General features: G+C 45.2%; 1 protein-coding gene across 5 annotated transcripts in view; it reads right to left on the reverse strand.

Moving 5' to 3' along the window:
• Positions 1–25876, reverse strand: part of RNF175 (ring finger protein 175) — a 65299-nt gene extending 39423 nt beyond the window's left edge. The window contains exons 1-3 of one of the 5 annotated variants that reach the window (XM_025268215.2): positions 24598–25876; positions 14264–14301; positions 10842–10983 (exon numbers count right to left, since the gene is read on the reverse strand). In XM_025268215.2, coding sequence (XP_025124000.2) covers positions 10842–10983; positions 14264–14301; positions 24598–24648 — 231 coding nt within the window. In that variant the 5' untranslated portion in view covers positions 24649–25876. Of the gene's footprint in view, positions 1–10841; positions 11025–14263; positions 14302–24597 lie in introns of all 5 variants that reach the window. The other 4 variants (XM_044930573.1, XM_006070113.3, XM_025268214.2 and 1 more) reach the window with 4 other exon arrangements.
• Between the last annotated feature and the right edge of the window lie 821 nt (positions 25877–26697).

Here is a 26697-nt window from a genome sequence, read left to right on the forward strand (position 1 = left end):
AACTACTGCTCAAAATTCTCCAAGCCAGGCTTCAGCAGTATGTGAACTGAGAACTTCCAGATGTGTACAACATGGTATCTTGTAAGCTGACTTTAGAAAAGGCAGATAAACCAGAGATCAAATTGCCAGCATCCGGAGGATCATAGAAAAGGCAAGGGGATTCCAGAAAAATATCTACTTCGGCTTCATTGACTATGTTAAAGCCTTTGATTGTGTGGATCACTACAAACTATGGAAAATTCTTCAAGAGATGGGAATCCCAGACCACCTTACTTGCCTCCTGAGAAACCTGTATGCAGGTCAAGAAGCAACAGTTAGAACTGGAACAATGGACTGGTTCAAAAGTGGGAAATGAGTACATCAAGGCTGTATACTGTCTCCCTGCTCATTTAACTTATATGCAGAGAACATCATGTGAAATGCTGGGATGGATGCATCACAAGCTAGAATCAAGATTGCCAGGAGAATCTGCTGACAATCAGAATCAAACTCTGATATGAAGATGATACCACTTTAATGGCAGAAAGTGAAGAGGAACTAAAAAGCCTCTTGATGAGGGTGTAGGAGGACAGTGAAAAAGCTGGCTTAAAACTTAACATTCAAAACACTAAGATCATGGCATCCAGTCCCATCACTTCATGGTTAATACATGGGTAAAAAGTAGAAACAGTGGCAGATTTTATCTTTGGTGGCTCCAAAATCACTGTGCACAGTGATTGCAGGAATGAAATTAAGATGCTTGTTCCTTGGAAGGAAAGCTATGACAAAACTAGACAGTATATTAAAAAGCAGAGACTTTACTTTACCGACAATGTTCGGTGTAGTCAAAGCTATGGTTTTTTTCAGTAGTCATGTATGGATGTGAGAGCTGGACCAAATGTGAGAGCTGGACTATAAAGAAGGCTGAGCACCGAAGAATTGATGCTTTTGAAATTTGGTGCTGGAGAAGGCTCTTGAGGGTCCCTTGGACAGCAAGGAGATCAAACCTGTCAATCCTAAAGGAAATCAACCCTGAATATTCATTGGAAGGACTGATGCTAAAGCTGAAGCTCTAATACTTTGGCCACCTGATGGGAAGAGCTGACTCATTGGAAAAGACTCTGATGCAGGAGAAGTGGGTGACAGAGGATGGAATGGTTGGATGGCATCACCGACTCAATGGACATGAGTTTGAGCTAATTCCGGGAGATACTGAAGGACAGGGAAGCCTGGCATGCTACAGTCTATAGGGTCACAAAGAATCTGGCATGACTTAGCGACTGAAGAAACAAGCAAAGGTTTCCAAAGATACCCAGAGCAGCACATTTCCCCCTAATTTCCTTCAATGAGGTTGTTTCATAAACTGTGATGCACTTTCTTTTCACCATCTGCATTTCTCCCTGGGATTCCCCAACCTCCAAAATGATTTTTTTAAATTTGCATACTTTTAGGTCTGCTTTTTGTGCTACACAGTCCAATGCTGCTGCTGCTGCTAAGTCACTTTAGTCATGTCCGACTCTGTGCGACCCCAGAGACGGCAGTCCATCAGGCTCCCTTGTCCCTGGGACTCTCCAGGCAAGAATACTGGAGTGGGTTGCCATTTCCTTCTCCAATGCATGAAAATTTAAAGTGAAAGTGAAGTCACTCAGTCATGTCCGACTCTTTGCGACCCCATGGACTGCAGCCTACCAGGCTCCTCCGTCCATGGGATTTTCCAGGTAGGAGTACTGGAGTGGGTTGCCATTGCCTTCTCCGATATTATGCATACACAAATAATAAATACATTCTGTTTTGCTGACATCTTCTCTGTACTCCAGTGTAATGGAGTGGGGTGCCATTGCTGTCTCCGACACAGTTCAATAGAATTTGACAAATGCATAATGCCTTGAATCCAAAATCACAGTACCACACAGATCAATTCTATGGCCTTAAAATTCTCATTTCACTTGCTTAGACTTATCCTTTTCCTTCCCTGAGCAGCTTATTTTCTTTGCTTTTGCATTTGGATGTCATGTACCTGGAATCAGTATGTAGCCTTTTCATATTGGCTTGTTCCTCGGTGTCTTTTTGGGACTCGATAGCTTAAATCTTTTTCTGCTGACCAACATTCCATTGTACGGAGGTGCCACAGTTTGCTCATTTAGCCACATTTTAAAGCAGCAGAGCCCAGGATTTTTGGTACAGGGACTGGACTGGTTTTGTGTAGGACAGTTTTTCCATGGACAGAAGGTGGGAGGGGATGGGGATGATCTCAGGATGATTCAAGTGCATTCCATTTATTGTGCACTTCATTTCTTTATTATTACATCAGTTCCAGCTCAGATCTTCAGGCACTAGATCGTGGGAGCTGAGGATCCCCGTTTTAAAGGACATCTGGATTGTTTCCAGTTTGGGGTGATTATGAATAAAGGTGCTGTAAATATTTTCATGCAGCTTTTTGTGTGAAGGTAGGTCTTCAGTTCAATCGGGTAAATACCTAGTAGTTCGATCACTGAATAATAATAATATAATATATAAATAATAATAATAATTATTATAGTATATAATAATATCAGATCAGATCAGATCAGTCACTCAGTCGTGTCCGACTCTTTGTGACCCCATGAATTGCAGCATGCCAGGCCTCCCAGTCCATCACCAACTCCCGGAGTTCACTCAGACTCACGTCCATCGAGTCAGTGATGCCATCCAGCGATCTCATCCTCTGTCGTCCCCTTCTCCTCCTGCCCCCAATCCCTCCCAGCATCAGGGTCTTTTCCAATGAATCAACTCTTCGCATGAGGTGGCCAAAAATAATACGCATTTAGCTTTGTGGAAGACCGCCCAACTGCCTTCCACAGTGGTTTTATCATTTTGCATTCCCACTCAGCAAGAGTTCCTGCTGCTTCACATCCTTGTCAGCATTTGGTATTGTTACATTTGAGCCATTATAATATCCTTATATTGGTAACTAATTGCAAGTTATTGTTTTAACTTGTAATTCCCTAATGACAAATGATGATGAGCTTCTTTTCCTATGCTTATTTGCCATCTGTATATCTTGATGAGCTATCTTTTTAGATATTTTGCCATTTAACTGAGTTGCTTTCTTATGATTGAGCTCTAAGTATATTTTGAATAGCAGTCCTTTATTAAGCATGTATTTATAATTACTTTCTCCCAGTTTGTAGCTTGTCTTTTCATTCTCGTAACAGTATCTTTCACAGAGCACTTTTTACTTTAAAAAACATCCAACTTATCAATATTTTCTTTCCTGGATCTTGCTTTTGGTGTTATATCTAAAAACTCATCAATTTTTCCATTTTATCTTCTGAAAGTTTTACAGTTTCACATTTAGGTCCATGATCCACTTTGGGTTTATTTTTGTGAAATATGTAAGTTCTATGTCTAGATTATTATTATTTTTTGCATATGAATGATCAATTTTTTCAGTACCATTTAAAGTAAAAATATCCTTGTACCAAATAAAAATATCCTTGCTCCACTGAATTGCCTTCGCTCCTTTATCATGGATCAGTTGACTATATCTACGGGGGTCTATTTATGGGCTCTCTACTTTTTTCCATTGATCTATGTGTTCTTCCTTTCACCAAAACCACACTGTATTCATTACTGCAGTTTTATAGTAAGTCTTGAAGTAGGGTAGTGTCAGTCCTCCAACACCGTTCTTCACTGTTGTCCTGTCTATTCTAGGTCATTTGCCTTTCCACATAAAGTGTGGAATCAGTTGGTCAATGTTCACAAAACAGTTTGCTGGGATTTTGAATGGGATTATAGAACCTACAGATCAAGTTGGAAGGAATCAACATCTTGAAAGTATTGAACTTTCCAATCCAGGAACACTGATTACATTTGCATTTACTTGAGACCTTCTCAGTTTTTGCATATAGCTCTTGTGAATATTTTGCTGGATTTATACATAAGTATTTCCTTCTTTGGGTGCTATTGCAAATGATATTGTGTTTTAATTTCAAATTCCAATTATTCATTTCTAGCATATAAGAAAGCAATTGACTTTTGTATATTGACTTTGTATCCTGCAAACTTGCTATAATCACTTATTAATTCCAGGAAATGTCTGTTGATTTTTTGGGAGTTTTCCATATAGACAGTCCTGTCATCCACAAACAGAGATGGTTTTATTTCTTCCTTCCCAATCTATATACCTTTTATTTCCTCTTTTTTTTTGTCTTATTGCACTAAAGCTAGGACTTCCAGTACAATGTTGAACTGGGGTGGTGAGAGGAGACATTCTCGCCTTCTTCTGTATCTTAAGAGGAAATTATCCAGTTTCTCACCATTAAGTATGTTAGGTTAGGACAGGTTTTTGTAGATATTTTTATCAAGTTGAGAAAGTTCCCCTCTATTCCTAGTTTACTGAGAGTTTTTATATGAATGAGTGTTGGACCTTGCCAGACGCTTCTTCTACGTCTATTGGTATAATCATGCAAATTTTCTTCCTTATCCTCTTGATATGGTTGCTTACATAAATCAATTTTTAATTGTTGAACCAGCCTTACCTACCTGGGACAAATTCCACTTGGTCATGGTGTATAATTCTTTTCATGCATGGTTTAATTCAATTTGCTAATATTTTGTTTAGGATTTTTATATTTATGTTCATGAGAGATGCTGGTCTAGAGTTTCTTTTTCTCATAATATCTTTAGCTGGTTGAAGTATTAGGTTGAAGTGCTGGCCTCAAAGAATGAATTCTGATGTATTCCCTCTGCTTCTAATCTCTGGAGAGATTGTAGAGAACTGGTATCATTTCTTCCTTACATAGTTGGTAGAATTCATCAGTGAAATCATCTGGACTTGGTGCTTTTTGTTTTGGAAGGTTATTAATTGCTGATTCACTTTTTAAAAACAGACATTATTCAGATGATTTATTTCTCCTTGTGTGAGTTCTGGTATAGTTTGAGTTTTTCAAGGAATTAGTCTATATGTGGGCATAGGGTTGTTCATAATATTAATTTATTTTCTTTTATGTCCATGAGATCAGTAATAATGATCCTTTCTTCTGTTCTGATATTAGTAATATATATTCTCTCTCTTACTTTTCTTGGTTAACTGGCTAGAGGTTTATTAAATTTATTGATCTCCTCAAAGAACTAGCTTTTGAACCAGTCTTGAACTCCTCCTCTCAGCATGACTTGTAATTTTTCATTGAGAAGTTCTTATTCAGGCTCTTATTTGGGTATTAAGAACCTTTAGTGTGGGGTTCTGTGTTAATCTGGCTGGACTAGCCCATAGGAGTGGGACTATGTTCGACATTTGCTCTGTGTCAGACTCTTCAGTTTCCATTAGTACACTTGTTTGTGTCTCTCTTTTCGTCTTTGGTTTCCCTAAAAACTCATTGTAGTTTGTGTAGCTTGCAGCCCTTTTAGCCATAATCCACTGTTATACTGGACACCAGATGATGTGGTGGTCTGACAGGAGGCAGTGGAAGCATTCTATCATTCTGTGTTTATCTTTCAGGGAGCTCTATCCCTGGAATATGACCTTCACAGGTGTTTCTGAACTTTTTGTTTTCCCATTAGGTAAGACAGGAAGGCTAGAAGGGCCTGGGGTTGGGTCATTTCCCTTTTTCTCCATCAGCTAAGGCTCTGATAAATTCTTTTCCTTTGTCGTGTAGGTCTTTGTGGTGGCGAACACTTATTCAAAATGATTAATTTTCCCCTGCAAGTCTGTTGGAAACACAAAAATTTTCCTTGGCTTTTTACCATGAGAAGACCTGTTGGGGTTCCAGGAGGTAAAATCTACAAAAATACGAGGGGTCCCTAAGACTGTGGCCCCTGGAGGTTCTCCCTCTCACACTGGCCAAAACTCTGCTTCTAGCAATTCTTCCAAGTTACCCATTGAGCATTTCCTCCAGTCTATGGCTCTGGCAGCTTCTGTTCCCAATAAGCAGATCTTGGTTATGATTCCCTACATGCATCTGTTTTTCCATATTTAGGGGTGAGGACTTTTCCTGGGAAACAATTCAAACAAGGACAGATTTTATTTTGGTGGGCTCCAAAATCACTGCGGATGGTGACTGCATCCATGAAATTAAAAGATGCTTGCCCCTTGGAAGAAAAGTTATGACAAACCTAGACAGCATATTAAAAAGAAGAGACATTACTTTGCCAACAAAGGTCTGTATAATCATAGTCAAAGTTATGATTTTTTCAGTAGTCATGTATAGATGTGAGTTGGACATCAGACTGAGCACCAAAGAACTGATGCTTTTGAACTGTGGTGCTGGAGAAGATCTTGAGAGTTCCTTGGACTGCAAGGAGATCAAACCAGTCAATCCTAAAGGAAATCAACCCTGAATACTCATTGGAAGGACTGATGCTGAAGCTGAAGCTCCAATAATTTGGCCACCTGATGTGAAGAACTGACTCATTCGAAAAGACCTTGATGCTAGGAAAGATTGAGGGCAGGAGGAGAAGGGGACAACAGAAGAAGAAATAGTTGGATGGTATCACCGACTCAATGGACATGAGTTTGAGCAAGTTTCGAGAGATGGTGAAGGACAGGGAAGCTTGGTGTGCTGCAGTCCATGGGGTCACAAAGAGTCGGACACGAGTGAGCGACTGAACAACAATTTTTCCTATGACCTCAGTTCTCTGATAAGTCCAGGAAAAGTCACTGATGCTCAGCTTGTTCAGCTTTTTCCCTTGTAGCAAGTGATGATTTCAAGCTTTTTATGTATCAGAGCTGAAACCAGGAGGCCTTTCTATTTTTAAAAATGCCATCTTTTTAAAGATCAGAAAACTGAGGCTCACCGTGGTAAGCTGAGCAACTAGAGTTGTCTGACTTCTAAGCCAGGGCGCTTCTCTTCACAGCCTGCCTCTCATTCTTGGAAATACATCTCATAGAACCAGCCCAGGGAACACTCCTAGACAAAGCAGATGGCAGAGTAGGGGGGTATGGCAAGGCAGGATACACAGATGTGATATCTGAAAAAAACAATACATTCAAGTCTCCTAATGGAGAATGTAGATTAATGGGGGAGGGGTGGTATTCACTTTAGCTTTACAAGAGCATTCCGAAAAGCATTCTTTTATTAGTACACTGCTTTTACAGTGTATGGTTAAATTTACACAAATGTTACTTACAAGTCATAGCCCTTGAATGCATTCAGAGTCAACTGAAGGTACTGAACATTCTCCGTGTGTCTAGAAATTCTCACAGGGAGATGTTCTGAGTCCTGAGTCTGGAAGGTGGGCTCTTATGTGCACGCATGTGTGCTAAGTTGTTTTAGTCGTGTCTGACTCTTTGAAACCCCAGGGACTGTAGCCTGCCAGGCTTCTCTGTCCATGGGATTTTCGAAACAAGAATACTGGAGTGGGTTGCTGTGCCCTCCTCCAGGGAATCTTCCTGACCCAGGGATCCAATCTGAGTCTCTTATGTCTCCTGCGTTGGCAGACGTGTTCTTTACCACTAGCGCCACCTGGGAAGCTCCTCTTATTTGCAGTGTTTACATTTTGCAGATAAAGAAAGCGTGATTCAGAGATACTGAAGGAATTATCAATAGCCTTGATGTAAGAGAAAATAACTAATGAGGTTGGATTTTTGTTTCCTCTCTGCAACTAATTAGTTATGTGACCCTGACCAAGTTATTTAATTTCTCTGAACTATATTTCACAAAGGGAGTAAAAAATTATTACCTCTCAGGGTAAGTTAGATAATGTACAAAAAGCACTTAATCACAACTGTAATAATATGTAATAGTTACATATAAATTTATATATGGTATTTCATATATAGTTTATAGTAATATAATTATTATGGAGTAACTAATATATTATAGTATATTATTATACTATACTGTATTATAGTAATTATAGTTAATACATTATATATAATGATATATTATTAATGTATTGGTGAAGGTCACAGCATCAATTCACAAAGTTTCATCAAAAACTTCACTATATGGTCCTTGTAAAAAGAGCCAGGAGCTTCCTGAACCTTAGAAACATGTTAAAAGCTCTAGTTCTGGTAGGTCCTGCATAATCTTAAATGCCAAAAGAAACAAGTTAAAAGTGCTGTGCTGTGCTTAGTCACTCAGCTATGTCTCACTCATCATGACCCCATGGACTGCAGACCGCCAGGCTCCTCTGTCCATGGGAATTCTCCAGGCAAGAATACTGGAGTAGGTTGCTGTGCCGTCCTCCAGGGAATCTTCCCAACTCAGGGATCGAACCCAGGTCTCCCGCATGGCAGGTAGATTTTTTACCATTTGCGCCACCAGGGAAGCCCAAGTTAAAAGTTAGCTTATATGTTAAAAACAAGTTGGGTTATTTTTGGATGACAAGGGTGTTTAGGTCAGCTTTTATGGAAACATGTCCATCAAATTTCATACCAAAGATGTTAACCTGAATAGGCCGTTAGATGCAGGTTTTTGGATACAGTTCACGCAAACCACAGTAAGAGAGCTGGAAACAAGTGCTGGAGTCAGCTACAGGCGCTCTGGGAACTATTACCAGCCCCAGCGTTTGCAGATGTCACCAAGGGCTCCTGAGACGGCCGAGTTCTGATGACGGCTCTGGCAGCGAACCTCCAAGAAGATACAAGCGGTAGATACAAGAAGAGCAAGCGGTAAAGCCGAAGCAGCGGCATGGGAATGGTCAGCCTCACACGCTGGATCTTACCTTGAGCAAGACTGTAAGCAGAGACACACAGGGTGTCTCCACCTGTTCCTTTGGGGCCATGCAACAACAGTAGATGGACTATGATGGGCAAAGAAGTAGAGAATATTCTAGAGGCCAGCTGTATCTTTGTACTAACCCAGAACAGTTCCTTTGGGACCACCACAAGACTCACATCTGTGCTTGACCACTGAAGGCATCCTTAGGCTCCTGGCCTTGTCAAAATGGGTCACCCTAAGAGATGCAGCAATCACAGTCACCTGGTTACCTCCAGGGTATCCTCAGGACCACACAGCACATCTGAGTAGACGTAAAATAGTGCAGCCGTGTGGCAGGACACAGTAACAGCGCCCCAGGGAGAAGGAGAGTGACTGAGGGAGCCCAGTTCTGGGGGGCAGAGCACAGGCAAAAGCAAGGTCCTGGAGAGGCGTTCTGGGCAGTACGGCTTGTGCAGTGGGCATCAGGAAGCACCTGGGGAGGCCACTCCCGTCGGCCAACAGCTGTAGCCAGCCACCGAGGCTCAGAACTGCCAGCGGCAGCAAGTCCTCCAAGGGGCCCCTGACTGCTCATGCGCGGCTGCGTCGCTGGTGCAGCCGGCGTGTGAAGCTCCACAGTGGTGGAGGCAGCGGCAGCCTCAGCTTCGATATGAGCAACCTCGTCAGACACGAGGACAGATCCTTTCTAGCATGAGGTACCTCAAAAATCACCAAATAAAAATGGCAGAGGAGTGGTGGGATACAGTTCAAGTCAGCTGGCTCATGCGGTGTTTCCTTTCAAAGGGGATTTCTCTCTAAGTAAATCCACATCTGTGTCTTCGTGGAAACTGAATTCATACAAACTCAGAGATAATTATCAGTTATAAAGGAAGGATGGAACAGGGCTACACACCCTTTCCTTAAGAATCCAGGCTTCTTTTTAAGGACTCTGGAAATTCTATGCTAGGTATTTCCATTTTGAAGATAAGGAAACCATATATTTAAGGGGCTTTTTCTTTGATATGAGAGAGAATAACTAATGAGGCTTGATCCTACTCTCCTTCATTGAAGAAAATTCGTTCAAGTGGAATATAGAGGGTGTTCATTTTAATCTACAAGACAGCGGTGACACGACAGCACATGGATGCATTTGCTTAAAAAACAACGAAAATCTCCCAAGATTCCCCTTTCTAAATAAAACGGTCAACATTAACTTAGATTTACATATTAGAGGAAACTTAGAAGAATTCTTTTCAGTCCCATGCTATGCAGGAAACAATTTTTATGATGGGCGGAAAGAAAATAAAATACTCGTCTGAGCCAGCACTTCATTGGTCACAGGCAAGTTTCTGACACGGTGACCAGTCTGAGACCCAGGGCCATGGAGGGCGTGAACTGCGGGCCCATCTCCAGCGTCTCCCCACCCAGCCCACTCTCAGGCCTGCATCGCTGGTTCTCAGAGTGCCATCCCTGGACCAGTAACGTCTGTACCACTTGGGAACTCGTTCAACGTGCAAGTTATTTGGCCTACATTGAGTGAAAAAACTCTGGGGATGGGACCCGGGCATCTCATTGAACGAGTCCCCCAGCTGATTCTGCTGCACCCGGGGCTGTGAGCAGCTCTGCCTTCAGCATGGCAGCGCCTGTCTCAGGTCCAACAAGCCCAGGCCATGACTGAGGCCATGAGATGGGGAGGTTCCAGTGGGCATGCTGGGTGGGAGGGGTCTGTGACAACAGGGTCCTGCTCCATGTGGAAAAGGTCAGCTCAGTGTCTGCTTTACCACACCCCCCTGGGGACAGAAACCATCCATGCCAAGACAGTGTAATGCTGATGAAGCCAAGTTAGACAGCCTCAGCCTTTTGTTTCTGCTGTTCCTAATCCTCCTGTCCTGGGCCATTGGCAGAAGTAGTTCATGCCCAAAAGGAAAGTAGGCTTACTTAAGCCTGGGTTTCTCAGCCTGGGCACCATTGGTGTTTCTGTCATGAGGAGCTGTTCTTGCATGTGGAGTGGCATCCCTGGCCTCTACTGCTACATGCCAGTAGCCGCTCCCCTCCCCGCTTCCCTCCTGCTAAGGCGTGACAATCACAAATGTTTCCAGATGTTGCTCAGAGTCTCCCCGGGGCAAAACTGCATGGGGCTGAGAGCCACTGACTTAAACCAAACCATTTCCTTCAAAGTGGTAACAAAGGAGGGATGTGTTGGGAAGAGGAGCAGGCTTCCAGCGGCCCCCGGGGGTGACTCACGTTGTAGGAGCGGCCGTGCCTCTGTCTCCACTGCACCAGCACTATCTGGGCAACGACCAGGGCGCAGAGGAAGATCAGGATCATCTCCACGTGCATGGACTCATGTCCCCGGTGCATCTTGTACATCCTCTCCTGCTGCAGGCTGCAAGCGGCAAAGGAGGTCAGCTGAACGAGCCCTCCACTCTTGGACAGTTAGCAAAGCAAGAAAAATAGGCAGGACTCATGAGAAGCAATTGGGAATTTCAAACGGGGGGTTTTTGAAGCTTTGATTACAAAGTTTTCCTAAGTTCTCAGTTCCCCCCTTTCCCCCAGGCTTGGGGGAAGGGACAGCAGAGAAGAGGAGCCTGAGTCTGTCAGTGAAACCAATTCCTCTCTGCCCTTAGCTTGCCCGTGTGCTTTTGGCCTCAGCCTTGTCCTTTCAAGGTGAGCAGTGGGGACGGAAGCTCCCTGGTGGGCTCTGAAGACCTGGGTTCCAACCTCCCATCTGCCACATCATCCCCTTGGGAAAGTCAGTTCTTTTCTCTGCACCTCAGTTTCCTCATTTTCAAATCTAAAATAATGATCTCTCTGTACCTCACAAGATACGTGCTCTATAACTGTATAGCACATATATATGATATTTTATTTGTATCTGTATGAACAATAGTCTTCCCTGGTGGCTCAGATGGTAAAGAATCTGCCTTCAATGTGGGAGACCCAGGTTTGATACCTGGGTCAGGAAGATCCTCTGGAGAAAGAAATGGTAACCCACTCCAGTATTCTTATCTGGAAAATCCCATGGACAGAGGAGTCTGGCGGGCCACAGTCCATGTGGTCGCAAAGAGCCAGACACAACTGAGCAACGAACACTTTCACTTTCATATGAAGAATAATACTTTCTATTATGTTGTATCATATGAAATTGCCATTTTTGAAAGTAAAAAAGCCCTCCAATCAAATATTGGCAATCTCAAGTAATTTCTAACATTCTTAACTAAAAGGATATCCGGCAGATGGTGCCTATGGAGAGAATACTATTTGTGGGGCTATGGAAAACCTCGGAGTTGTAGAAATTATTTTCATCATAAGGAGAAAGAAGAGGCCTAAGTATTATCTTAGGCACAAACATTCAGAGGATGACTAAATGCTTCCGTGTTTAGTTGGACTTTTAATTTTATGCAGTGGTAGATAAAACCACTGAAGTAGTAAGTCACCTGGTTTAACCTCCTATAGAAGAAGTGGCCTCCAAGAGAATCTAGAGCAGAGCTGCTTGACCTGGACTGTGACCTGGAAATCACTGAGGAGCTTTTAAAAATCACAGTGTCCAGGCTGGACCCCAGAGCAATGGAGTGGCCATTGCTTGGTGTTTTAGGCTGTACTGGGTTCCCTTAAAATTCATAAGCTGAAGTGCTAACACCCAGGACCTCAGAATGTGACTGTGTTGGCAGAAAGGGTCTTTAAAGAGGTAATTAAGGTAAATGGGGTCATTAAGACGGGTCCTCACCACATGACTGGTGTCCTTATGAGAAGGGGAGGTGAGGACATGGGGAAGACCATCTGGATACACAGGCAGAAGCCAAGGAGAGAGGCTTCAAAAAGAACCAAAGCCTGCAGCCCCTGGGTCTTGGACTTGCAGCCTCTAGATCTGTGAGAAAATAGATTTTTGTTGTTTTAGCACCCAGTCTGTGTGATCTGCTTCGGCAGCCTGAGCAAATGCATAGAGATTTCCAGGATGCGATCAAGGCATCAGTAATTTTTACAGTTCCTCTTATGATTCTAAAGTGCAGCCTAAATTGGGATCTACTGGCCCAGAGGAAGAGAGAGTGATTCAGGAATTAGGTAAAATGGAATAGTATTTAATATGAACCTTGACAATTACTTTATAACTATTGGTTAGCATCATCTTCTACCCCAAGTGAGGCACTATCAGCCACAGAATCTCTCAGTTTGCATTTAGTTAGGGCACTGATCAGAAAGCACTCCAGGGTAATATCCTGTGACCTTTTAAAGCCACTTATTGGGTACCTGGTTTGGGTCTCTCTCTACCAGCATTTCTACAGAGCTACCTCAGCAAGGGCTCCATCCAAATCCCAGGGGTGCCCCCTGCTGGAAAATGCACAGAAATGAGCCCACAGAGCCTCCTAAATATTTCTGCTTGCTGCTGCTGCTGCTAAGTCGCTGCATTCGTGTCCGACTCTGTGCAACCCCATAGATGGCAGCCCACCAGGCTCCTCTGTCCCTGGGATTCTCCAGGCAAGAACACTGGAGTGAGTTGCCATTTCCTTCTCCAAAGCATGCATGCACGCTAAGTCGCTTCAGTCGTGTCCGACTTTGTGCGACCCTATGGATTGCAGCCCACCAGGCTCCTCTGTCCCTGGGATTCCCCAGGCAAGAGTACTGGAGTGGGTTGCCGTTTCCTTCTCCGTTAACTTACTAACTTGTGCTGTTAAAGCGCTGCACTGTTTGAACCTCCTGTGCTCCCAGCATTTCCATGAATAATTAATAATTTCTCAACTATTCTCAAACTTCTCAGAAATCTATCTTCTCAGATAAAATCTGAGACTGTTAGAGCTGGGAGGTACCATAGATGTGCTGAGACCCCTTCACTGATCAAATGGAGAAGCTGAAGTCCATATCAGGTAAACAACCTGAATAAGATTATGTGACTATTGGTCTCTGTATTGGAAGCTGAGCTTAGGAGCTGAGAATGATTTCTAGAAGCTCTTTAAAAAATATATTCATTCTTCTGAAGAAATGGGAAGTGAAAAAAATAAAAGGGTACAAGCCCTGAGTTATAGTTTTTACATTCCAGGTCCAAAATAACTATTTAACACTCTGTGTAATACATAGATAGAAGAGTGGGTTTGTCATCAGTCTAAAATAGGACTTGCATAGATATCAAACAAAATATACTTTATAACATTAACGATTTTGTGAATATATGGTGAAAATGCATCTTAGATGGTTAACCTACGTGGAAGTACTTTGGAAAGTATAAACTAGTGTAGAATGTAACAGATATCATCTGTTTTGATTAGGAATACACTCATAATTGGTGACCATAATGCAAAAAAAAGGAGGAACTGTTTTATATTTCATTCGGTGCCCATAGGAGTCCAATGGCCCCAGAGTAGGTACCATAACACAGAAGAAATAGCCTAAAAGGAAAACAAGATGTATCTTGTGCCTAAAAGGACAAGGACATATAAGGACATACACTGAGGGACATACACATTTGTGGAACAGCATGTATCTATTGCAGAAGGCAGATGAAACCCCTGCAGTTTGGGTCTATACAATCATTGTGCTTACATGGCTTTGCTAACCCAACTTCTGTCTTGGGGAATTATAGTAAAATGATGGCTGCATTTAATTTCTCAAACTATTACAATGGAAATCTAATTTTTAGTATATCAGCTATTAAAAAAATACAAATCACTTACTTCCACTGATCATCCGCAGAAAGCTTTGTATGAGAGATCTGAAAAACATAAGAGACCCCTTCTCAAAATTTTCTTGTTTCCTTAGCTTCCATTTTACAGCATTACATGAGAAACTCAAACCATGAAAAATACTGATGTTTCCTAGTACTGTAATAGTTTAGAATGAAAGCTGTAACAAAATATTTAATTACGGAACTAAACACACACACACACATACACCCACACAAAACAGTAATCAGGTCACTATTGATAAATACTTGATTCTGCTCTCCAAGGTCAGGAAACCAAATGAGGCTCCATGCCTGTGGTTTTCTTTGGCAATTCAGTCAAAGTTGTAGGAAGTGGTCTCCCAAGAGGCAGTGCCACCCTGGCTTCTGGTGTAATCTATGAATTGGAGAACTTGTGAAAAACATTTGTTTTGCTGGTGCCTTAAATGATGCCAGTGAGAACTTGGAGATGACATTCTCCAGGTTCAAGGATTTAGAGTCAGAGCTGACCAGCTTCTCGTTTGGAGCATTGTTGTGTCCTCCTGTTCGTTTAAACCCTTACACCCTGATCACAGGGAAGGGGGTAATCTGGCCCAGACCGTGGGCTGGGTGGGAGAGCATACAGACCATTCCCAGGAAAGTGCTTGAACTGACCTACAGGGTGCACCCACGTGCTGCTGATCCTCTGTGTGGATCACAATAAACTGTAGAGAATTCTGAAAGAGATGGGAATACCAGACCACCTGACCTGCCTCTTGAGAAACCTGTATGCAGGTCAGGAAGCAACAGTTAGAACTGGACATGGAACAACAGACTGGTTCCAAATAGGAAAAGGAGTACGTCAAGGCTGCATGTATATTGTCACCCTGCTTATATAACTTATATGCAGAGTACATCATGAGAAACGCTGGACTGGAAGAAGCACAAGCTGGAATCAAGATTGCCGGGAGAAATATCAATAACCTCAGATATGCAGATAACACCACCCTTATGGCAGAAAGTGAAGAGGAACTAAAAAGCCTCTTGATGAAAGTGAAAGTGGAGAGTGAAAAACTTGGCTTAAAGCTCAACATTCAGAAAACTAAGATCATGGTCTCTGGTCCCATCACTTCATGGGAAATAGATGGTGAAACAGTGGAAACAGTGTCAGACTTTATTTTTTTGGGCTCCAAAATCACTGCAGATGGTGACTGTAGCCATGAAATTAAAAGACACTTACTCCTTGGAAGGAAAGTTATGACCAACCTAGATAGCATATTCAAAAGCAGAGACATTACTTTGCCAACAAAGGTCCGTCTAGTCAAGGCTATGGTTTTTCCTGTGGTCATGTATGGATGTGAGAGTTGGACTGTGAAGAAAGCTGAGCGCCAAAGAATTGATGCTTTTGAACTGTGGTGTTAGAGAAGACTCTTGCGAGTCCCTTGGACTGCAAGGAGATCCAACCAGTCCATTCTGAAGGAGATCAGCCCTGGGATTTCTTTGGAAGGACTGATGCTAAAGCTGAAACTCCAGTACCTTGGCCACCTCATGTGAAGAGTTGACTCATTGGAAAAGACTCTGATGCTGGGAGGGATTGGGGGCAGGAGGAGAAGGGGATGACAGAGGATGAGATGGCTGGATGGCATCACTGACTCGATGGACGTGAGTCTGAGTGAAGTCCGGGAGTTGGTGATGGATAGGGAGGCCTGGCGTGCTGCGATTCATGGGGTCACAAAGAGTCGGACACGACTGAGAGACTGAATTGAACTGAACTGAACTGAAGGCTAATCTTTGGAAAGACATAATTGTATAACTTTCATGGAGAATACAGACAGCCTAACCTCTAGTCCAGTAGCATCAAAAGCTAAAATCCCCAATGATGGCAAAGAAGAAAAGGCCTTGTGTACTAAAGCTTTTATTACACAAATCAGACATTAAACAGGTTTTGTTTTTTCCCTCCTTTGTTTTCTTGAAATCAGCTCAGTTCAGTTCAGTTGCTCAGTCATGTCCGACTCTTTGCGACCCCACGAATAGCAGCACGCCAGGCCTCCCTGTCCATCACCAACTCCCGGAGTCCACCCAAACTCATGTCCATTGAGTTGGTGATGCCATCCAACCATCTCATCCTCTGTTGTCCCCTTCTCCTCCTGCCCTCGATCTTTCCCAGCATCAGGGTCTTTTCCAATGAGTCAGCTCTTCACATCAAGTGGCCAAAGTATTGGAGTCTCAGCTTCAACATCAGTCCTTCCAATGAATACCCAGGTCTGATCTCCTTCAGAATGGACTGGTTGGATCTCCTTGCAGTCCAAGGGACTCTCAAGAGTCTTCTCCAACACCACAGTTCAAAACCATCAATTCTTCTGTGCTCAGCTTTCTTTATAGTCCAACTCTCACATCCATACATGACTACTGGAAAAACCATAGTTGCTCCATCGTGTCCAACTCTTTGCGACCCCATGGACTGCAGCACGTCAGGCTTCCCTGTCCATCACCAACTCCCGGAGCTTACTCAAACTCATGTCCATAGTGTCTTGAGATGGCAGAAGCAATTCCTCTGTGTGTGTGTGTGTGTGTGTGTGTGTGTGAGTGTGTGTGTGTGAAGCAATTCTGACAGATGGAAAGAAACAACAGTTCAGGCTAGGAGTCCTCTGACTCAGTTTCCATAAGACATGTGTGCCTTGGTCAGAGACTGGAGCAGTTCCTTATAAGGGGGATGAAAGCTCCGGGAGACATAGCTTAGCTGAGGTTTAGGCAGGTTTAGGACTTGCTGGGTGATGGTGGAGAGGAGGTGGTTGGGGCAGCAACTGCTGCCTGCAGCTTCCCTGGGGCTCTCTGCCACTGGCTGATCCTACCAGGCAGTCCCTGGTATCCAAATGAAGGTTGTGGCACTTGGGCTCAAGGCTGCCGTCTAGTGGCAGCCCTCAGGGAAGAGCAGGGCCAAGCCCCCTCCTTAGTGCTGCTACTGCTAAGTCACTTCAGTCGTGTCTGACTCTGTGTGACCCCATAGACGTCAGCCCACCAGGCTCTCCTGTCCCTGGGATTCTCCAGGCAAGAACATTGGAGTGGGTTACCATTTCCTTCTCCAATGCATGAAAGTGAAAAGTGAAAGTGAAGTCGCTCAGTCGTGTCCGACTCTTAGCGACCCCATGGACTGCAGCCCACCAGGCTCCTCCGTCCATGGGATTTTCCAGGCAAGAGTACTGGAGTGGGGTGCCATTGGGATATGGCCAACTTGACTGGCTTCTGCTTTGGGAATGAGCCTTGTAGCCACACAGACCCATAGAGTACCAAACACTGAGCTGACTGGAGCTCTGGGTAACCCAGGCGCATCACCAACCTGTGCTTGTCTCCATTTCCTTCTCAGAGGCTGGAGACTGACGTAAAGACTGCTCTTATCTACTTCACTGCAATATTGTGAATATAAATAAAACATTAGATGAGAGTTTTCTAAGAAGGTGCTTCATCCAAGGGCCAGTCATCTTAGTAAAAGTTGCAACCAAGACTTCATGGGTCCCCTTTTTGATGTTCAAGATCTTTGGCTTCACAGTGCTTTTTGTTCAAATTGGCTTAAAACAGGGAATTGGGTTTTTAGTTGAGAAGATTCACTTCCTTTGACTTTTACAAGTAATGTAGCTTTGGGTATAAATGTGTAACTACCCACCAGATTCCAAGTCTTGTTTTTTTTTTTAATTGAAGTATAGTTGATTTACCATATTTTATTAGTTTCAGGTATACAGCATAATGATTCAGTATTTTACAGATGATCCTCCATAAAAGTTATTACAAGATAATAGCTGTAATTCCCTGTGCTATACAACATGTCCTTGGTGATTATCTATTTTATACATGGCAGTTTCTCTCTCTTAATCCACACCCCTAATTTGCCCCTCCCTACAACCACCAGTATGTTTCCTGTATCTGTGAGTCTGTTTCTGAAGTCATTTTAAATGAAGTATGATAAAGTGAAGTATGATAAAGAAGACGAGGAAAGCTTAGGGAGTGGAAATTGCAGCTGAAACGATTTCTGCTAAATACAATTAAGAACTTCCTTAGATCAAGTGATATTGAAACAATATTCTTTTTCTTAGGGAAAAAGCAAACTACGATGGTGGTACAATTAGAGACATCTCTTTTCTAGTAATGGTTTCCTATAGTACAATTTTTTTTTTCCTAGGTGGAATCTATTTTTTGAAAGATTTTTTTTTGTGGTATGTTATTATGTAAGCCCATCCAGGGGCTTAAGAGGACTTATTTTGGAAACTGAAATGACACTAAAATTCATCTGAAGGATAAGCATAAGGATATCCAGGAAAATTCAGAAGACTAGGGGTGCAGTCTGTCAGCCACTGAAACCCACAGTACAGCCACAGAAATTACCTGACGGCCTACGGGCCCAGGAACAGGAAGGCAGTGAGTGAGCATAAGAGCCCAGGAGCAGACCTAGCTACAGATGATGAGCGAGCTACTTCAGAGCAGTGAGAAAGAAATGGATTGTTCAATAAATGGTGCTGAGACATGGAACTCTACTCAGGGTTATGGGCCAGCCTGGACGGGAGGGGTTTGGGGGGAGAGTGATATACATATGTATGGCTGAACTCCTTTGCTGTTCACCTAAAATTATCACACCATTGTTAATTGGCTATACCCCAATACAAAATGAATGAAAAGAAAATGGTGCTGAGACCATTAGCTAGTCATTTGAGAAAACTAAAGCTGGATCCATACCCTGCTTCAAAATAGATTCCAAAAGCATCAAATATTTAAATGTGAAAAGGAAAACCTGAAAAGTGCTAGAAGAAATACAGTTAAGCATTTTAATAATACCTCAGTGAAGAAGGCATTTCTAAGTATGACATGGAACTCAGAAACTGTAAAGTAAAAACATCGATGAATTTTGAGGACGAAAAATAGATTAAAATCACCTGTATTTGAAAGATAAACTGGAGAAAATATAACATATGTGAAGGCAAGAAATGACTAAACTGAATAGAAAAAGAGCTTTTACAGTTTAATCCAAAAGAGAGAAAGCATTTGTAAAGGGCAAAGCACATGAACAAGAAATTCATAAAAGAGGAAATACAAATGGCTCATTTATGCAAAGAAGGTTAAACTCACTAGTGATAACTCTGGAAAAGCCCTCCTGAAAGCAGATGTTCTATGCTGAAGACCCTCGGGAGGGCTGAGGGGTGGAGGAAGCCTAGCATGTCTAGAAGTGTGGCTGCAGCTGTGTTGAAAATAGAAGGCTCAGTCAGTGTGAGACTTTGTGTCATTCTCCACCCCACCCCAGTCTGGGGGGATTCGATGGGGCTCAGAGACCCAGGCTCTGGCAGGGAGAGGGGAAGCATTTAAAGTCCTCATCTGGAGGGGAGATTCCAGCCTGGTCTTCCATCAGGCCCCATAGGCACTGGCCTGCTCTCGAAGCCTCCCCTCTACCCCCATGCATCTCAAATTTGGAAACACAGAGGATTTTTTCCCTCTTTTCTAACTCAAGAAAATATTTTGAGGGAATTCCCCGGTGGTCCAGTGGTTAGGACTCAGGGCTTTCAGTTTGGAGGGTGCCGGTTCAATCCCTGGTTGGGGAACTAAGATCCTGAAAAAAAAGAGGGCCAAAAAAAGCGGAAATATTTTGAAAGCTTGAGTAAAAATTGACTGAAGATGGCTGGTATAGGGCTGATGCTCTCAGGTGGATGGGGGAAGAAGGGGAGAAATAAACAACAGTCTGAGCCCCAGAAAATCCAAAATAGAGTTTTTAATTTGCACTCCGCCTCCACCCCAGGCCATCCAAAGCTGGTGACTCAGTGGACCAGGCCCCCGTCATAACCACACTGCCTCTCTCCCTCCATCCAGTGAGTAGTTTGGAAGCAGCTATGAACTGCCTGGAAATCCTTAGTGTGAGAAGTGAGGAGGTGAAGTGTGCAGTGGGTTGCTTCCTACCAAGAATCCTTGAGGCACCTGATGGGACCAGTCCTAGTGTTGGTTTCTGTTCTGCAGGGGGATGAACCTGTCCCTCCCTACCCAACCCCCAAAGATATGGCCTATTTCTGACCTCTGGTTCCTACGACTGTGATCTCATTTGGAAAAAGAAAGAATCTTTACAGATGTGAATAAGTTAAGGATTTGGGGATAGGATCATCCAGGATTTAGGGTGGGCCCTGAACCCTGGAGTTGATATAAGAGAAAGTCAAAGGGAGATCTGACACCTGGAGACACACAGGCATGGAGAAGGAAGCCACGTTGAGACGGAGGCAGTGACTGGAGAGAAGCAGCTACAAGCCCAAGACACCTGGAGTCCCCTGAAGTTGCGAGAGGCAAGGAAGGTTCACCCTAGAGTCTCTGAGGACCCATAGCCCTGCCTACACACAGGTTTTAGACTTCCGGCCCCTAGAACTGTGGAAGAGTAAGGTTCTATTTTTCTTTTTTTTTGTAAAGATTGATTGCTTTATTTTCGGCCATGCTTAGTGTTCACTGCTGAGCATGCGCCTTCCCTGGTCGTGGTGAGCAGGGGCTGCTCTTCACTGCTGCGCACGGGTGTCTCATCACACTGGCTTCCGGGAGCATGGGCTCTAGGCATCCTGGTTTCAGCAGTTGGGGTTCTGAGCAACTCAGAGAAGGCTGAGTTGCTCCTTGGCATGCAGGATCTTCCCAGACCAGGGATGCAACCCATGTCTCCTGCATTGGCAGGTGGATTCTTATCCACTAGACTGCCAGGGAATCCCTATTTTTTTCTATTTCTATTTTTTCCCTTTCTATCAATATTTTTAAAAATTTTCTCTATTTAAAAAAATTACTTTTTATTGGACTATAGTTGATTTACAATGTTGTGTTTCAGGTGTACAGCAAAGTGAATCAGTTATACATATACATATTCTTTTTTAGATTCTTTTTTTAAGATTTATATTCTTTTTTTAGATTCTTTTATCATATAGGTTATTCCAGAATGTGGGCTTTCCTGGTGGCTCAGATGGTAAAGAATCTGCCTGCAATACAGGAGACCTGGGTTCAATCCCTAGGCTGGGAAGATCTCTTGGAGAAGAGAACAGCAACCCACTCCAGTATTCTTGCCTGGAGAATCCCATGGAAAGAGGAGCCTAGAGGGCTACAATCCATGGGGTTGCAAAAAGTCAGACATGACTGAGCGATTAACATTTCATTTTCTTTTTTTTTTTTCCAGAATGTGGAGTTCCCTATGCTATACAGTAGGTCCTTATTAGTTATTGATTTTGTATATAGCACTGTGTATATGTCAATCCCAATCTCCCAATTTATCCCTTCAGTAAACTCCTCTTGTTACAGCAGCTCCAGGAAATGGATACCTGCACATCCAGCCCCAGCAGGTAGCCACTACACTCAGGTGCAAACTGCTGGGCTGGCGGGGAGGGCGTGCCTCCTGTAAGCTCTGGGTCAGGGAGGCGGCACAGGTCCTAGTGGACCTGCAGGCAGGCCTGTGAGAGCAGCTTGGCTTATAATCTTTAGACACAAGGCACGTGGGCCTTTATCTGAACTCTTGCTCTAGGCCTGCCACCTGGCTGGGGATGCTGGCTGCCAGGCAGCATGTGGAAGAGGACGTCTCTGCGATACTGTCCAGGCCAAGAGAAAAGACTTACAGATATGGACTGGCATCATCCTTCCTATGAAAAGGCCCGGCTAGGTCCTCCTCCAGTGCAGCCTACCCTTCCACAAGCTCTCCCTGCTTAAAGAGCTTCCAAACAGTGTTTTACTGTCTCCCCTTTAACACAGGCAGACAGCCAAAGATGACCAAGTCCTGGAGACAGGAGAGGGCTCTGCACCCATGAGGACAAGGACCCCAGGATTTAGAAATGGAAACAGACAAAAATCTTAGAAAGGAAAAATTTGAGAACTGAAAATAAAAAATCTAATGGAAATGTTGACGATAAATAATGAAACTCCCTCAGAAAGAAAAAAAAAACAGCAAAAAAACCTAAAGGAGGTGGACAAGAAGAAAGAAAATATAAGAAAACTAGAGAATCTGCCCAGGAAATATCATATCCAAAAAGAGGATTTCCAGAATAAGAGAGCAGAGATGGATAAAGTCAAGAAATTTAAAAGAAATTATACAGGAAAATTCCCACGGCTTGAAAGACACCTGTTTCGAAGGAAAGGACTCACCAGGTGCCCAGTAGAGCTGATAAAAAAAGAGCCACATCAAATTACATCAGTAGGAAGTCTGAACATTGTGGTTCAAAAGGAAGAGCCTATACCGAGAGAAGACACGGGTCAAATGCAAAGGATCCAAACTCAGGAGTTACAAGAGAGATCCGATGACAGGCTCCAGCATGTTGAGAAGAGCCTGGCAAGTGAGTTTGGGGATGAGTCCAAGTCTGGCGGTGAGTTTGGTGATGAATGGGTGAAAGGTGCACAGAAAATGAAGGAACCAGAACGGAAGGGAGTGCGGAGCAGTTCAGGGTGTACCTGCAGTGACCGGCTGGGAGTGACGAGCATTCGCTTAGAGTCCCTGACATAGGCAGTGAGTGAAGACTTAGCCAACGTGTGATGTCACTAACGTGAGAGGCTGGAAGAAAGCAAGTCACGGGCACGGGGTGGGGTGCACAGGTCGGTGGGAGAGAATGTAGTTCTGTCTTATCCTCCGTAGCAGGGAATCGATCCAATAGCACTAGTGACTAAAAATCAAGAAGTGTTGCATGAAAATATGGAGCATAGACAAGAAAAAATGACTGAAAAAGTTGAAAATCATTGCCTCTGGGGAGTGGAAATCAGAAGTGGGGAAGGGTGAGTGGAGTGGAGCTGCTGTTTTTGTGTTTTAAGTCTACAGAATTGTACAGAATTATTTGACTCTTTAAATTTTGGATGTTCAAAACATTGATAATAATAATAATAATAAAGCCTACCGACCATATTATCCTCCCCCGGCCACCAATGTTAATGTCCCTCCTGAAGTCCCATGTCCCTTTTCAGCCTCACCTCCCTCCATTCCCTCAGCACACTCTCTGCTCCAACCAAGCAGAACTTTCTGTCCCTCAGTGCTTTTCCTGCACCCCCAGCCTCCCTTCTGGGCTGCCCGGGGCCCACCTCCTCCAGGGAGCCCTGCAGGATAGGCCCCTCCATTGGAGGAAGTGGAGACACTGGACATCTTGAGGGACATGCAGTTTCCTTAGGGCCTGTTCATTTTGGAAACAAACTCCCAAATGCATGCCTAGCTCTTTCCCTTATCTTTCCCCCTTCTTTAAGACAAGCCTTCTGAATTTCTACCAGGGTCACAGTGAGTGCTGCTCCCTCCCCCCTTTCCCATGCTCACCACTCCCCAACAATTTTCTTCACCTCCAACAAGTTGGTACTGCTGTTCCCTCCATCCAGAATTCCTAGCCTCCCCAGTCATCACAAGGTCAGCTCTCATCCACTCTTCAAGGCCAAGCTCAATGCCATGCACCTCACTAGCCTTGCCCATCCTCGCTGCCAATTGCAATCCCTTGCTTCTTAGAAATCTTACAAAGCTTCACTTGAACCTGTTTTGGGGACAGTAATTTCTCCCTACTCTCAATGAGTTCTTTTTGTCCTCCTTTTTCTGCTCTTCCAGAATGTGAACTCCCAGAGGAAAGGCCCATCTCTAATTGCACAGTTACTCCCTCCCCTACCCCAGTCCCCAGTACTTGGTCATGGCCTAAGAACTGTCAGATGAATGAAAACTAAATAAATGGATAGGGTTTTAAACCACCACCAGGAGGAGGAAGAACGTGACAGTACAGTGATTCTCAGAGCTCAAGCAGCAGCACCCCCTGGGAACTGGTTAGATTGCAAATGATCAGGGCCTACCCCAGAAGTGAGGCTTGGAGACCCTGGGGATAGAAATCTACATCTGTGGGTAGAGCCCTCCAGGTGGCTCTGCCCCAGCCTCCTGAGTGAGAACCACGGAGTCAGCTTGATGTACCCCCAGCATCCCTCAGCCCTCTGCCTCAAGGCCCCAGCCTTCACTCGGGCCCGGGGGGCTTCTGCCAGGGAGCGGGGAGCGGGTGGGCAGCCAGTGTGCAGGGCGGGGAGAGGACAGGGCCAAGCAGGGTAAGGTTCATCCCGGAAAAGACAGAGTGAGTGGGGGGAGGGAAAGGAAGGAACCGGGGAGGACGAAAGAGGGGGAAAGGAGGGGAAAGAGAAGGGGAAGGGGAGAGGAAGAGGAGAGACAGAGGGCGACGGAGAGGAACTCTGCCTCCCGGAGTTGGGAGGAGTGAGGACAAGCCACAGTATCTTCCAGAAGGTCATTCGCCCCTCCATCCCCGGCGGGTGCACACCGGGTGCGCCCGCGGGAGGGGGCCTTGGAGACCGACCTGTGCAACTGGCAGCCCCTGCGCGGGCCTCGGGACCGCGACCCGGTGACCCCGCCCGCGCCCGCGCCCGTACCTGCTCGTGCTGGGGGTGCCCCTCCAGGCCCGGGGCCGCCCTCGCGGCCATGCCTCCGGCGTTCAGGGCCCGCTGCCCGGATCTCCGCGTCCGCGGGTCCCCGCCGCCCCGCCGCCCAGCCCCGGGCAGTGCGGGCCAGATACCTGCGCGGGACCCTCCTGCGGAGCAGGGATGCTCATGCGGGTCACCGTCGCCTCTGAGGAGGCCCTCTGGGCCTCGGGGCCCTCTGCAGGGAAGCCATTCCGTTGGCCACTATCGCCGGGAAACCCGTTGCGCTTCCCCCCACCCCGCACCCCGCACCCCATCAGCCATGCGCGGGGCTGGACCCAGCGGCTTTGTTACCCGGAGACCACGCGGGAGGAGATGGGAGTCTGAGAGTGAGAAACGGAGGTGAGAGAGGGGCGAGGAGGAGAGGCGCCCTTGTTTTCTCTTCAGTTCTCTCCCTCAGCGGAAGACAAGAGGTCAGGTGCCGGTCCCCATGGTCTCTGACCTCTGCGGCCGCCCAGTCCTGAGCCTTTCCCGGCCTGGCCGCTTCTTGCTCAGTTCTCTGCAGCCTCAGTCATGGGGACAGCTCCTGGGCAGAGTCCCATCGGCCCTTCCACAGTCTCTCCGAAGGAGAAGACTTCCCTGTGGGAGAACGTACACCCGCTTAGCGCCCCTGCTGCTGCAGGCCCCGGGCCTTCCCCTGAGGGAGCACCCTCTGCTTGTCTTGTTCCCTTCACCTTCTAAGAGACCCTCCTTTCCCCTCAGCGTGAGACCTCGCAGCCTGGACTTACACAGGGACAGCTGGAATACTTCCACAAGCCTTTAGGAGCACTTGGGTGTCAATTCAGGGCACTCAACAAAGAGAGGACGCCTGAGGAGATAGTGTGGCTTACAAAATGTGGCTTACTCGATTCCAGCTTGTGATGGCTCCCGTTTTTTGTGATGGCATGTACAAGGAGATACCAGGGACACTGACCACAAGATGTGGACCCATCCTGGCCACTGTGGACCTACAGCCGGCAGGGGGAGGAGACAAAGATGCAGTACAGTTTACCGCGAGGAGTGCGTCAGCGTTCCAGCCTTGGTGCCTCAGAACCCTGGAGGGGTTGTTAAAACTCTGTGGCAGGGCTGGACCCCCGTTTCTGGTGGGTCTGGGCTGGGGCCTGAGAATCTTCCTTCTTCACAAGTTTCTTGTGGTGGCTGCCCACACCCGCAGGCTGCTTTGTAGTGTGATCAGGGTGATGCAAAGACCTGGAGGCTGGAGAAAACTTTGTGAACTGGAGAATCTGAAATAAAAGTAACAGCTGACACAGATGTAAGGCTGACTAGGTACCAGGCCCTCTTCCAAGGACTTTACTGTGTTCAATCCTCATAACAACCCCCGAGCAAGGCGATATTATCTGCAAATGGATAAAACCACCTCTAAAATGATAGGTGAGAACACTAACACACAGAGAGGGGCAGGTGTTTGCTCAGCTTTCAAGGTGGTAGGCAGTGCGGTGGGGATTTGAACACAGAGAAGACTGACTCCCTGGCTTGGGCCCATAACCACTCAAGGAAGGTCCTAGGGGACCAGATCAAAGTCTATGTAATTCATATTCAGCAGTTTGAACTGCAGTCTAAGGCATGGGAAACCATTTCAGAGTAGTAAGAACGTCACATTTCTAAATCAGCCTTTTGGCTTCAAGGGTGCGGAAGGGAGCTTAACTAGGACCCATTGCAGGAAAAGCCAGGAGCCTGTTCCTGTAGTTCTAGCTAAAGGTGGCAGGGGAGTCTGTGGTGGTATATGGTAGTCTGTGCAGAGCCCGGGTGAAGGGAGATAGAGGCCTGTGGATAGAGCTGAATGACTTAGGCGATCAGTTCTCTAGGGCTTAAGTGATCTTCAAGGACGGTGCCCAGGCGAGCAGTTTGAGCAGCAGGGCACTTGGGGAGACAGGGCTGCCATCTCTGACAATGGAAACATGGAGAGTGCAGCAGATTTGGGGGAACAAAGATAATGAGCTCATTTGCACATGTTATCTCTCTACCTGGCTCCTGGCCTCTCTTCAAGTGGCAAAGGCCACTTTTTCTCTCTAGCCCAGCAGGTCCTCAAATTCTAGATTCTTCTAAGTCTGC

The sequence above is a fragment of the Bubalus bubalis genome, chromosome 17, assembly GCF_019923935.1.
Source record: "Bubalus bubalis isolate 160015118507 breed Murrah chromosome 17, NDDB_SH_1, whole genome shotgun sequence".
NCBI lineage: Eukaryota > Metazoa > Chordata > Mammalia > Artiodactyla > Bovidae > Bubalus > Bubalus bubalis.